This window comes from Mytilus trossulus, chromosome 4 (assembly GCF_036588685.1).
Source record: "Mytilus trossulus isolate FHL-02 chromosome 4, PNRI_Mtr1.1.1.hap1, whole genome shotgun sequence".
Taxonomy (NCBI): domain Eukaryota; kingdom Metazoa; phylum Mollusca; class Bivalvia; order Mytilida; family Mytilidae; genus Mytilus; species Mytilus trossulus.
The window spans coordinates 64,470,870-64,484,415 of NC_086376.1; the positions used below are offsets into that span (position 1 = coordinate 64,470,870).

The 13,546-nt window shown below is 30.5% G+C and overlaps 1 protein-coding gene across 13 annotated transcripts in view; it reads left to right on the forward strand.

The window, feature by feature from the left end:
* Positions 1-250: 250 nt before the first annotated feature.
* Positions 251-13,546, forward strand: part of LOC134715750 (rho guanine nucleotide exchange factor 28-like) — a 137,832-nt gene continuing 124,536 nt past the window's right edge. For all 13 annotated transcript variants that reach the window (XM_063578151.1, XM_063578155.1, XM_063578150.1 and 10 more), the window contains exons 1-4: positions 251-339; positions 1,486-1,574; positions 6,131-6,174; positions 7,003-7,141. In XM_063578151.1, coding sequence (XP_063434221.1) covers positions 1,562-1,574; positions 6,131-6,174; positions 7,003-7,141 — 196 coding nt within the window. In that variant the 5' untranslated portion in view covers positions 251-339; positions 1,486-1,561. The remainder of the gene's footprint in view (positions 340-1,485; positions 1,575-6,130; positions 6,175-7,002; positions 7,142-13,546) is intronic.

Below are 13,546 nucleotides of genomic sequence, written 5' to 3' on the forward strand. Positions count from 1 at the left end.
GGAAAGCAAATACTACCGTGCCACCTATAGCTGGCGATTCAACCGCATGGTAGATATTTTTACAAAAATAACTAATTAAATTTAAAATTTTCAATATCCTGTCCCTCCATTTTAACACAAAACTTATTAAATTAAATCCAGTTGTTTAAATCATTTTATTGTTATCGGGAAAAAAATCATGGGCAAATATTTGTTATTATCACAAAAAAGGCTGCATAACTCTTCTCTTTATCGTTTCTTGTTGAGTGCACTGCAATCTTTTTTCTGAAGTCACGTGATACAAACATTGACGTCTTGGAATGTCCGTAGGACATTATGGCGGTCTAAATAATAACACAGGTAATGCACATACATAAGAATGTATTAATGAAGAAAAATAAGCTGTTACACAAAGATTATCTACAAAAGTTTTACTTTATCATCAATTTGCTACAAAAATCGCTTTGAAACTGGTCGAAAGCTGCCATATCTTAAACCGGAAGCGTGATACAGGTAGACTGATCACACCTGCACACACTCACAATAATTAAACAAGCTTTATTTTGAGTCGATTAAGTATACAAACAGTGACAACATTAGCTCCTATGGGCTTTTAACTGGAAAAGACAATACACACTGTTGACCAGTTGACTGTATACCTCGAGCTCTCTACGTTACTTTCAGGCACTCTACGTTACTTTCAGGCACTCTACGTTACTTTCAGGCACTTGTTTCTATCCATAGAAGCTATTTATATGGATAGTCGACCTTCCTATGGCACTAGCTTCTTTTTATATGGATAGTCAACCTCCCTATGGATAGAAACAAGTGCCTGTGACATTTATACTACAAGGATGGATATATGTAATAACGTTACGTTCTTGGTCTCGACCATTCATAATAAATTCGATAAACTTTTATGCTTGGGGCCTTCAACTTTCTTCAAAAATGTATGTTTCATATCTTTTTCTTTACAACACCTCAATGAGGGACTGTCCGAGGGGTCCGGATCCCCAAATCCTTGGCTTCAAAAAAACATAAAACCCTGAGGTCCGAAATTTTAATAAATTTTATTCCAGCTGACATCCTGAAATTCAATAAACAAATTCCCAGATCCTAATAAGGATCAATAACAAAATCCCGATCCTAATAACACCTGATCCCGACTGTCCAGAAAAAGATCCTGCGACTCTCCTCCATGTTATATCTGTCAGACTGTCAGAGAATGTAAAATAAAAGTTTCAGTACTGTCAATTTTTCATGAAGCAAATGCATGAGATTTGACCAAAAATTGTAATGATTATACGAAAAAACAATATAATATAGATCAAAAGAAAATGACGTTTAATCTATTAAAATTTTGTGTGTATACATTGTTAAGTTTTACAAACTATGATATATATATCCTTCATTTTCAAGTTTCTATGGTATTGTCATGTACATGTACAATGTATATGTATACAAATGAACCTGGTATGTATTTTAAACTGTATTAATGTATTTCAGACAAAATTTTAAAAATGGATACCTTTATGTGATAATTGAACGTACCAGTATTAAAAGAACAGATTTTAATTGAAGCATGGTAGAAAATGGTAATTATATTGTTTTGCTACATTTTGTACATGTAGATCTATAATAATTAAGTTGGTACAAGTAATTAAGAATTTTTGTGACGATTCATGATCATTGTAGTGTTTCATTGGGATTTATAAGATACACACTAAGAAGACCCAAGTTATTAAGTTAGATATTCTGTTTTTCGTGAAAAGATTCTGTAAATTCTGTTTTAATATAAAAAAAAAGAAGATGTGGTATGATTGCCAATAAGACAACTGTCCACAAGATACCAAAATGTCACAGAAATTAACAACTATAGGTGACTGTACGGCCTTTAACAATGAGCAAAGCCAATACGGCATAGTCAGCTATAAAAGGCCTTGAAATGACAATGTAAAACAATTCAAACAAGAAATCTAACGGCCTTATTTATATAAAAAAATGAACAAAAAACAAATACAATGTATGTAACACATAAAGATTGTTGTCTTTTCATGAATTTAATTATAAGATGCCTTTGGTACTGGATATTTGTATTTCAGATTTCTATGTACATATTTGTTATCTTTTGAATAGAACTGATAAGAAAATATACATGTAAATAAAGGTGTTCAATTTTTAGAACCTGACAACCATGACAACTCATATTTTATATTCAATAAAACTTAAAGTTAAGAATTTTATGAACATTTTGGGAAAGTGGGGTAAAGTTTTAGTTATTGTTAATTTAAATCAAAAAGAAGATTTGTAATATCTTAACAACAAGGCCTAGAATAGAAGTTTGGGGAAGGTCTTTAAAGTTAACTGCCTTTTTAGGTTTGGTGGTTGGTTGTTTTCTTAAGATTTTATAAACTAACTAAGTATATGTAACATGTAGATAGTTTAGTTCAGTGGTCTAACTTTGTAACACATTTTATTAAATGACTTTGATCTTAGCAATAGATTATAAGTTGTTTCATAGAAAGGAAAATATTGACATTTTAATTCATAAAAATGATAAGTATTTTAATTTCTGTAGAACACCAAAATATTAATCTTTGCACATACAAATAGGAGATTTAAATACCACAAGGCTGGGGAAGGTTAAGTGATTATTGTTATTAATTGCAGTATTAGTTTGAATATTGAGCAACAGGTTGATTTATGACTTAACAAATTAAACGATTATCCAGAGTTAAAAATGCTGTGGATTCACTACTATTCAAAGGATACCAATTCTTGTGGTTTTTTGGGAGTACAGGTTAACCACAAATGTAATTGTTAAATGAATTACAAATTTACTATAGGACTGTATGCAGACTTATTCAAAACAATGAAGTGTAAAAAACAAGTACAAGAAAATATGATTTTTTTCTCACCCTGCAAAAATTGAAATTCACCAAAATTAGAATCTACATGTACAACATGTATAAGTACAAATTTATTCTTTGTAAAGCTGTTGAAAGAATCTATGAAAAAAGACTTAAAAAAAAAAAATATATATGTTATAAGTTATAACTAGGGCTGAGGTAAAAGCGTACTGTAGACCAAGTGAAAGGAAGTATTGGGCATCCGAAAGAGCTAAAAAGAACAGCCAAACATAAGAAATATTAAATGTGGATTAGTCAAGAAACTAAAAAAGCTACATGTAACATTTTGTTAATATCCACTGTACAAAAGTTTAAATGACTATACTTTAATATCATTCATATGTTGTTTATGTAAAGGTAATTGTTTATAAAGTTTTAAAGATTATTATTTCAATGTATAAAGTTACATTTCTGTGATGGTTATACTGTAAATAGTATTTTATGATAGAAACAAGCAGCAACAAAAAGGAGACAGGAGTGAGAGAGATAGTAGTATAGGATATTGAAAAATTCAAAGAAAATCAAATCAAATTTTAATTAAACATAATAATGTCTATCATCGATCTACAAAGAGTAAAACAATGAAAGACAGGGAAATGGTCAAAGGAAAAATATTGAGTTGAAATATAGGACTTCTGGACTGTGATTAATATAGTCAGACAATAGTATTTTCAAATCTGCTACAAACTTAACCTTAAGCTTCAACCTAGAGTTCAGATTAAAAAAAAACCTGTAATATAAATAAATCATTGGATCAAAAATATCCTTCTGATGTTTGTGAAATTGGATATTATTTTCATACATCGGAATACACGTATAATATTGAATTTAGAATTATATGCATGACATCTCTCTACACGATTAAATTGAATTTTAAAGTTATTTTTGTTAAATTTAAATTTGAAAGGATTGATCTAGACTTTGAGTGATTCAGTGAGGATAAACTTAAAACATGTATGAATTTGTAAATTGTTTTGAAAAAATCTCTATTATGATCCTGTGGAACTAAAATGTCAGAAAGTTTTTCTCTGCCAATACCATGATGTTAACTTAGCCCAGTGCTACATTGTAACTTAAGTTGAAAAAAGCAATTACTAAATGTTCAAAGGTAAAGTATATGTGACACCTTCGATAGTGATCTATTATGGTAAACTTGTTTATAAACAAGCTTAACAAATTAGATATTTTTATGTTTATTACAATGGCTATTTAAAAGACCATCATATGGATATACGGGGGTCTTTATGTAACCAGCATAAGGTTTAAAAGAAGTTGTAAGGTATATGAACTTTAAAATGACAACTTAAGTTCTGAAGTTTTATATTTGTCTTACATGTTTCAATGTTTAGATTTTTTTGGGGGGGGAGGGGGGGGGGGGACATACATGTACCTGGCATCATTTGAAGGTGATGGCCAATAAACAGCAATGTAACCGTTCTGTCATTAAATTATAACATACAAACATTTGATAGAAGTACCCCATGTACAGCCTTATAAGTAGTTCTATCTTTAAATCAGGTGTTCTATTTACCTGTAAGGATTACCTAGGTTTTAGAGCACCTGTCAGGTGTAACACCTTTTGTTATTACCTGATAAGATGCTGAGTTTATGGTGTTGAGTTGTGTATTTCGTGTGGTTTTATCAGGCTTCTAAACAGATCACATTAAACTGTTTGTTTACATTTTGATTAAAGGGAAACATTTTTGATTTAACGCCTTTGACTTCAAAATATTTGCTGACTATGTTGGATGTTAGTTAATTTACTTGCTTCCTCTTGTGTTTTTGAATTTGCTACTCACAATGTCTACTAGTGTGTGTAGCTTTGCTATCAGATAAATATCATAAAAATGCACTTTCGTATGTCATGTATGTTGAATTGGATGTAAAATGTTTAGTCAAGGATGATGTAGTTCTAGTGTAAATTTTGAAAAATTTCAAGAATGATATCATAAAAGTGCACTTACATATGTAGAATTGGATGTAATATTAAAATTAAAGATGATGATGTAATTTAATAGCGTAAGTTTTGAAAACGAGGAGGATATATTTAATGAATGGAGTGTAAATTTAGGCATTTGGAACGTATATGCCAAACAGGTCAATGATAACATGTACAGTGTACATGTAAATGTATGAAGGTCAGTCTCTTTGGCTTCGTTCAGTTATTTATAATTAGTACACCTGTGATGCTTTACTGTATGTAATCTATCTACTTATATCTTGTTTTACATGTAAACATTACTAAAGATATACTTCTTTGCTTGTGGCAATTGTATAGCAGTTGATTGATATCTCTTTTAAATTATACAAATAAAGAATTGAGATGTCAAAGTAGTTTCATAATGGAAAATAACATTGTAAGGTTTTAAGATGTAAGGGCAAAAAAAAGCTGACATTTGGTTTATCTGTATACATAAGGTACATAGTTTGTCTGTTTACGTAAGGTATACAGATGAGTTATTGTGTAAGATCATTTTCTGGTTCCTCTCTTGAGAATTGTTTATGTAAAACCACAAGAATACATGACATGAATTCACTTTTTGTTACCTTTGATCACCTGGTGAGAAAAAAAGTTGTCATTCATAATTCTAGGGCAATATAAAGTTATAAACTAAGAGTTTAGTTTCTATTACATGTACAAATGTATGTTGTATAATTGATGCCACTCTGCATATAACCATTACTCTACATCAATACATGTACAATGTATGTTGCTAGGGTTTTCATATTTTCCGGACTAGGTGGTACATATTTACAGGCATACCTCAAGGTTGGTAGCCAGACTTCGTGCTTCTTCTGATCATGACCATTGGCCAAGTTGGGTGTAAGGTTGACTGTTCATGATGTTAGTAGCCATGTCAGGTCAGAATGGGTATATTTGATAGGAAGCCTTGTAAAGAAACCTTGCAACAAATTATTTCAGGGAACAGTGGGTGGTCAGTTGCAATACAAGACTTTTGCGGCCTTTTGCCATATCCAATAAACCATTGTTTTCTAGTGGCAGTTCAAAATGTAGTCCCCCCTTATCCATTTGTAGGATGCTGTCTTTAAGAATCTATGTATTAATTGTCAGACTGTCAGTAGTTTCTCATTCTGAATAAATGCATTTAATAATTGCCACTGAACCTATAGCAACTTCACTGCAAGCAAGCAACAATCAATCAATTAATTTTATATGCAAGCTAGTAATTTTGGAACAGCAGAATTTAGGTGTCTTAATAAACTACATTTTGTTTTTACAGAGGAAAGCTTTATGGCATTTTCAACGACAGAATCACCAGTTTATGTAAGTTATGATAAATTATTTCATAAGTTACCAGAATTAATAATTTGATATCATGTTCCCATTAATAATCGACCTTCAATACATGTATAATCAGCCTTCAATACATGTATAAGCCAGATTCTATGTGTTAACTTTCTATTATATATTGTTCATGTATGTACACAAGTATAATAAAAAAACCATCATTTGGCTTCAAACTTGCTTGCTATATATGTTCTAACAAAATCAATTAGTGTAATGAATATGTGGATGATCCTTTTCTGGGAATTAAGAGAATCAATTCCAATTTGACATAATAAAAAATCCTTGGAAATTAGCATTTATACATGAGGAGTAATGATCACTGCATACATGCTTGGCATAAAATATTTTTATAGCTAGTGAATTCATGTATACAAAAAAGAATAATATTATGTATATCTGCCAAGCAATATCTTCTATGGAAATTTTTATAATGATACTAACTATGTACTAGTGGTATAAAAAAATATATGAGAAATATACAAGAAAATTTACCCAAATTTATTCATGTTAAATTAATATTGATTGATAATCATTCATTATACATTATATTTTCTCAATTTATACATTTTACATTTGTGTAACAAAAAATTAAGAATTTATGCATTTTTTTTATTGTATTAAATATTTAGTAACAGACTTCTTGGAAAACTTACTTCACGGTTTTCCATGTACATGGCATCATGTTCCAATCAATTCTTTTTATAAATCGAAATGTATCAGCTGTTATTATTTTATTAGCAGTTTTGTAAATATGAATTTGTAAGGGACATTTCATTGAAGAAGATTATATGATATTTTTTTCAGGGTGGCAATATTATCACATTAGAGATACCAGAAGAAGCCAATGTTCGACCTCCACTGTATTTTGTATATGAAGGTTCTAATCAAAGACATATTACCCTAGGGCATTACCATCAAGGAAAAGTTCAGTCATTAATTCCAGGTTGGTATTTTTGATTATGATAATTGTCATTGTAATGGAATAATAGTTTTGTATATACGTCAACATTGAAATGCTTTAAGATTTTGTTTTCAGTATTCAATGCACATACATAGTGTCATATTGAACATCTAGCAAAGTATTTGCTTTAACCTGTGCTAAGAAACATCTAGCAAAGAATTGTGCTGACACTTGTGCTACGCAACATCTAGCAAAGAATTGTGCTGAAACCTGTTTTGAGCAGCATCTAGTAAAGATTTTTGCTAAAACTAAGCAAGACAAAATATAGCAAAGATTTGTGCTGACACCTGTGCTACACAACATCTACCAGAGTTTGTGCTGACACCTGTGCTACGCAACATCTACCGAAGTGTGTGCTAAACCATGTGCTAGGAAACATTAAGCAACATGTTTGTTGAAACCTCTGCTAGGCAACATTTACCAGAGTTTGTGCTGAAACCCTGTGCTATGCAACATCTAGTAAAGAATTTTGCTGAAATGTGTGCTAGGAAACATCTATCAAAGTGTTTGCTGAAACCTGTGCTAGGCAACATCTACCAAAGCATTGTTCCAAAACCTGAAAAATATTGATAGATCATGGGGCTCCTTTTCAAGATATTTAAGATTTAAAATATTGCGGGAAAGGCTGACTCGGACTTTTACCTTATGTTTGCATTGGTAATTTTTGGGTCCCAAAACAAAAGAAATAAAATTGAGAATATTTAAAAATTTTGAAAATGACCTTTCATGAGCTATTTAGTCCTATATGAAAAAGCAAATACCGTAAGTGTTCTGGGGCAAAATATTTTAACTTGTTTTGTATGGAAAAACACCAAGGAGTCTGAACATTTGACACAAATTCCAAAACCACACCTAAGTGGTTGTTAATCCTTAAATTTGAAAGATAGACTTATAGTGGAAATTTCATGTTTATTTAAAGATTTGTGTTAAAAAGAAGCATCCTTCAGATTAAAAGAATCCTTGTCCTCTTAAATCTGTGAAAACATCACTATTGGATCTGTTATTTGTATGATTTACCTCCCTTACAATACATTTTTTGGTTGCAGTCTTGTAATTATTAATTATATATATAACTGCTCCATAGGCTTACATGCTAAACATCTGATCTTTGAAAATAAAAAAATAAAAAATGCTACATAGAAAAAAATTTCATGTTCATTTCATGTATGAACTAATGTGAAATTGTGATTTAATCAAGAAAAAAAAGTGGGCCACGCCACGAAGAATAAAAAATTATGTAACCCTGAAGTAAAAACATTTTTTTTCGACTTTCTGTTTGCTGTAATTACTAGGCCACACCACTTCCAGTAGACATGATATCCTTCCACCTGCCTGGATTGATATCCCCAAAAAGATGCAAGATTTTTTTTAAATCAACATATATGTTTCAATTCAGCATAAACCTATAATCAAACAGAAAAAATTGAGTCCATAAAAAAATTCAGAAAAAAATGGACTATTTTGTTTCCCTCAATGTTTTGACATGCACCAGAGACTGGAGTTGTAATACAAGACTAGATATTTTCAACTGTCCTTCATGAAAAGGTTTACAAGATAGACATCTATAAATAATCAAGATGTCATCAATGCTGGGTACTTAAAGGGGAGACAACAAGGGCTCTCGGTCATAAAACTTTACTAAGAACAAAATTAGTGCTTGAAACACAAATCCATTATTCTGATTGGTTGATTTTTGAGTGGGTACAAAAATCATGCTCGAAAGTTTTATGACCGCAAGGCAAGATGTAAAAATCTGTTAGTTAGATTGTACCAACAATCATTTGTCCTGTATTCATAGAGTTACTTTATTAGTCTTGATCAATTGTTTAAAACATTTCTTCATTCTTCTTTACAAGATTCAACATAACTGAGACATATCTAAATTTGAATTATCAATTGGCCTGTTTTCTAGTTTCTTTTCCTGTATTCAAAGTGTATAAGATACATAATGCCATTGACAATGTTTATATTAAAAAAAAGTTACACTGTATAGATTCTTTTCATGTAAATGTTTGAAATACTGAGTGCTTATTCTTTTTATAACCTTGAAAGTGTTGGTGAGACATTCAGACCTACTTGATTTATATGTTAGAGTGTTGAATGATTAGTCTAATCTTAAAGTACATCCATGGTTTGAGAAGTCCTAGTTAGAACATAAACTGACATTTCCTCAATGTGCATCCTTGTATTATTGATAACTTTCTATACATGTTATTTTTTTTATTCAAAATTGAATTGCCTTAAAAATTATTAGTCGTCTTTAATAATTGTTTGATTACAAAATGTAGCAATTCGAAAAATGGTGCATCCTCTATGTGCATTCCTGCAATGTTGATAACATACGTTCTTTACATGTTATTTTTAGTATTCAAAATTGAATTGCCTTAAACATTATTAGTCGTCTTCAATAATTATTAGTTTAGTAGTCATTTTGAAAATGGTGCATCCTCATTGTACATCCCTGCAATATTGAAAATGTAACATTCTTTACATAATATTTTTTTATTCAAAATTGAATTGCCTTAAAAGTTATTAGCCGTCTTCAATAATTGTTTGTTTGTCACTTTGTAAATGTTTTTTATTAAGTTTAGAATTGTACTCAGCATAGTTAATTATCTAGTTAAGTGTTTGATTTGTGCTGTTTTCGTCAACTTTTATTGAATTGCTATTGATTTGTAAAATGTATTTCTGTTTAACAAAAAAATAAAATTGGATCAACCTTGAAATAGCAATTGTCATGTCCCACAAACAAGTGCAAATAACCATAATACAGCCTGTATATCCAGAAATTGACAGTTACTAATAAAGAGGGTTATTAGCTGTTTTATTGACATTGATTTTTGCCATTATTAGGCAATAATCGGTCATGTGATAAAGTAGTAAGAGCTTCAGTTTCTCTCGTTCCAGATGTAAGTGTAGTAGTTTCAAATAATTGGAAAAAATAGAGACAAATTATAATTTATTGAAATTGTTCTGATGCTTCCACAGTCGTCTTTCACTTTTTTTTCCTCCTCAGTTAACGTTTAAGCTCTTTATTATTTGGGTTTTAATAAGATTATTTGTGTTAAAAAAAATACAATGTTCTTTTCAACTACTTTAATTTTTATTATACAAATTCCAAAGATGCTAGAATTATAACCTTTGCAAAAAAAAGTATCAGCAGAACAGATGGTAGAAAATCCTGAATTCGTTTCAGCAAAATGAGGAAATAATTTTAAATGTTTCGTATTTCCTGCATTGTTAATATGAAAAACAATTTATAATGAACAGATGATTGATGAATTGATGTTTAACTTCCAGTGGTGAATTCAATGCATTTTCAGGACATGAACATGTTCATATGAAGTTTAAACCCTGCTTTGTATGAGCTGAATAGACTGACACTCTGAGCCACTCTATTTGCAGTTTAAGCTTCGTCTCTGTGACCCTATCACACTCTGAGCCACTCTATTTGCAGTTCAAGCTTTGTCTCTGTGACACTATCACACTCTGAGCCACTCTATTTGCAGTTTAAGCTTCATCTCTGTAACCCTATCACACTCTGAGCCACTCTATTTGCAGTTCAAGCATTGTCTCTGTGACCCTATCACACTCTGAATCACTCTGTTTGCAGTTCAAGCTTTGTCTCTGTGACCTTATCACACTCTGAGCCACTCTGTTTGCAGTTCAAGCTTCATTTCTGTGACCCTATCACATTCTGAGCCACTTTGTTTGCAGTTCAAGCTTTGTTTCTGTGACCCTATTATATTCTGAGCCACGTGCTCTGTTTGCAGTTCAAGCTTCGTTTCTGTGACCCTATCACATTCTGAGCCACTCTGTTAGCAGTTCAAGCTTTGTTTCTGTGACCCTATCACATTCTGAGCCACTCTGTTTGCAGTTCAAGCTTCGTCTCTGTGACCCTATCATTCTTTTGTCAAGGTCATGACTTGTGGTTCTTTTGTCAAGGTCATGACTTGTGGTTCTTTTGTCAAGGTCATGACTTTGTCACATCTTTTTTCCAAGCAAAGTAGAAACCTATACCTTATTGTTTTGACACATCCTTAAAAAAAAGTTGCATAGCAAAACTGAATTTACGTAGATCAGAATACCAAATTAGTATTTAGTAAGTGCAAATCATCATTTAATAAAAAAGCAATCTCATTGAACTGATTGAAGTATAAACATTGATGTTAGGTATAATGTTCCTGTACTTAATAAACTTTTATCATGTAAACAAATAGTATACAATTTAACAGTGATAAGTAATACCAGAAATATTTGAAAATCTTGAAATACCAGTGAACCTTTCAATAAGAAGGTCTGTAAATTCATCTACCATATATGTGCTTTCATTAGACTGGTTCGAGGTATCTATACATTTTCCACATTTTACCCGATTAAATGGGAGTTAAAAGATTAAAAGGGAATTCTAAATATTTTAGTTTATAGAGCATTTAAAAGGAATTTTTAAATAATTTTGTTTGTGAAAAAATGAAGACAAGGAAAGGTTGGGACAGCTCAATGAGACACACACCTTCAAACACATAAACAAATTACCTGATATGCCATTAAATAAATTGGAAACACAGATAGCTCAATGTATGGGCAGCTCATAAATTTCTTTCATTATTCCACATGAAGATTATTCAGTAAATATTTATTATTTTCTGGTAAAGTTATAGATTTTTATGAAATATTAATTAAAGAAAAAAGAAGTTTGTGACATAAAAAATATTACAGTTTGAATTGAATGATAGCTATATATAGTCTAGATCTTTATAAAAAGCAAATATCTTTTTTTAGTATTAACATAATTTCCTAATCTGTTCCCAGACTTGACATCTTTGATAACTACGTACTTCATAGGTAACTTATATCAGATACTATTCATACATATACTTTGGTTTTATTTCTTCTTTTTATGGTCGATAACAAACATAGAGGTGATCTGAAATATACAATGCCAATCATGGTCATTCATTTCCTCAATAACCTTGTTTAACCTCAGTATTTGTTAATTAAGTTCCAGTACTACATAAATGTATATCAAGGTTGTATTTTGTTAATGTTGTAAGATATATACTAATTGCTGTCATTTTATCCCAGGAATGTTTTTGATATCTTTTTGGATTAAGAATATAATGAATGTCTTTGAATTTAGGTATGTGTAATAATTGGTGAAATGTTTGTAAAAGCTATATATAAATATATTAAGTGATTATTAATTGGGTAAATCTGTTTGATATTATGTTAAGAATTGCTGTAATGTATTTTCGATACTGTGCTGTCTATCTATAGTTTTCTTAAAGGACATCTGCACTTTTAGATTTTTTGTATGCTAAATTCAATTTTTCTTTTGCTTTGAAAATAAATAAAAGTATATGCTTTTTGCAATTTTTCTGAGCATATATCATGTTTGTACATCTATTGGAATTTTATAAGGGTAGGATAATATATCAGTAAGTCCAAGTACTAAATGCAAAATCATAGTAAAGTTACACATTTGTGTATTTCAGGGTATATTTTGTGTTTATGAGTAAAACATGTATGGTGTTAGCACAGCCAGCATATGCCTAATGAATTCTGCTATTCTTAAAACTTATGTTTTTTCTGGCAGTGCATGTAACATGCCAATTTCTTAGGAATTCATTTAAACTACAAATGACAAATATACATTAAAATATAAGAAGTAATATCTCCATGTAAATTATTTCTATAAGTATACATTTTAGAGAATTTAACGTTTCATGGGCATAATGCTGCATTGACTCAAATCCAGGGTTAAGAGTCTTAACTTAAGACCTTTGAAATTAGGCAAAGATTTACTTCAGGGAAGGTCTTATCTATTCGAGGCCAGTAACCTGTAATGATTACAGAAAAACGATATCGCATAATTTTATTGTGTTACAATGATATTAGGCATTACTGTTTCAACCACTAAAAAAAACATGTTCCCATGATATATACGAGTTGTATTACCTCCCTTTGAAAACAATTCTCATTCATTGTTCATTTCATATGTAAGTAAACATCATAGTTCATCATTTACATTAATTGTAGCTATAAAAAGATTTGTTATGATGATAACATTTGTATTTTCTCTTCCTAAAATAACTTAATCTACAGGTACTAACAGGTAATTAGTACAGATACAACAACTTTGTCAGGTGTAAATAGTCATAAACAACATTATATTTTCATGTTGACATCAATAATAATATAATTATCACAGTACATTACAGAATGGAGACTATATGTAACTATTATTGTTCTGGTGAACCAGAATGGAAGACTTTTATACTGTACTTTAAAGAATATGACGAATTAATCTGGATTCATTAACTTTCGTTGGGACCAATTTTCAAGGTTCAAAACAAATCTGCATACAAGCTTAAAGTAAATTTGTAA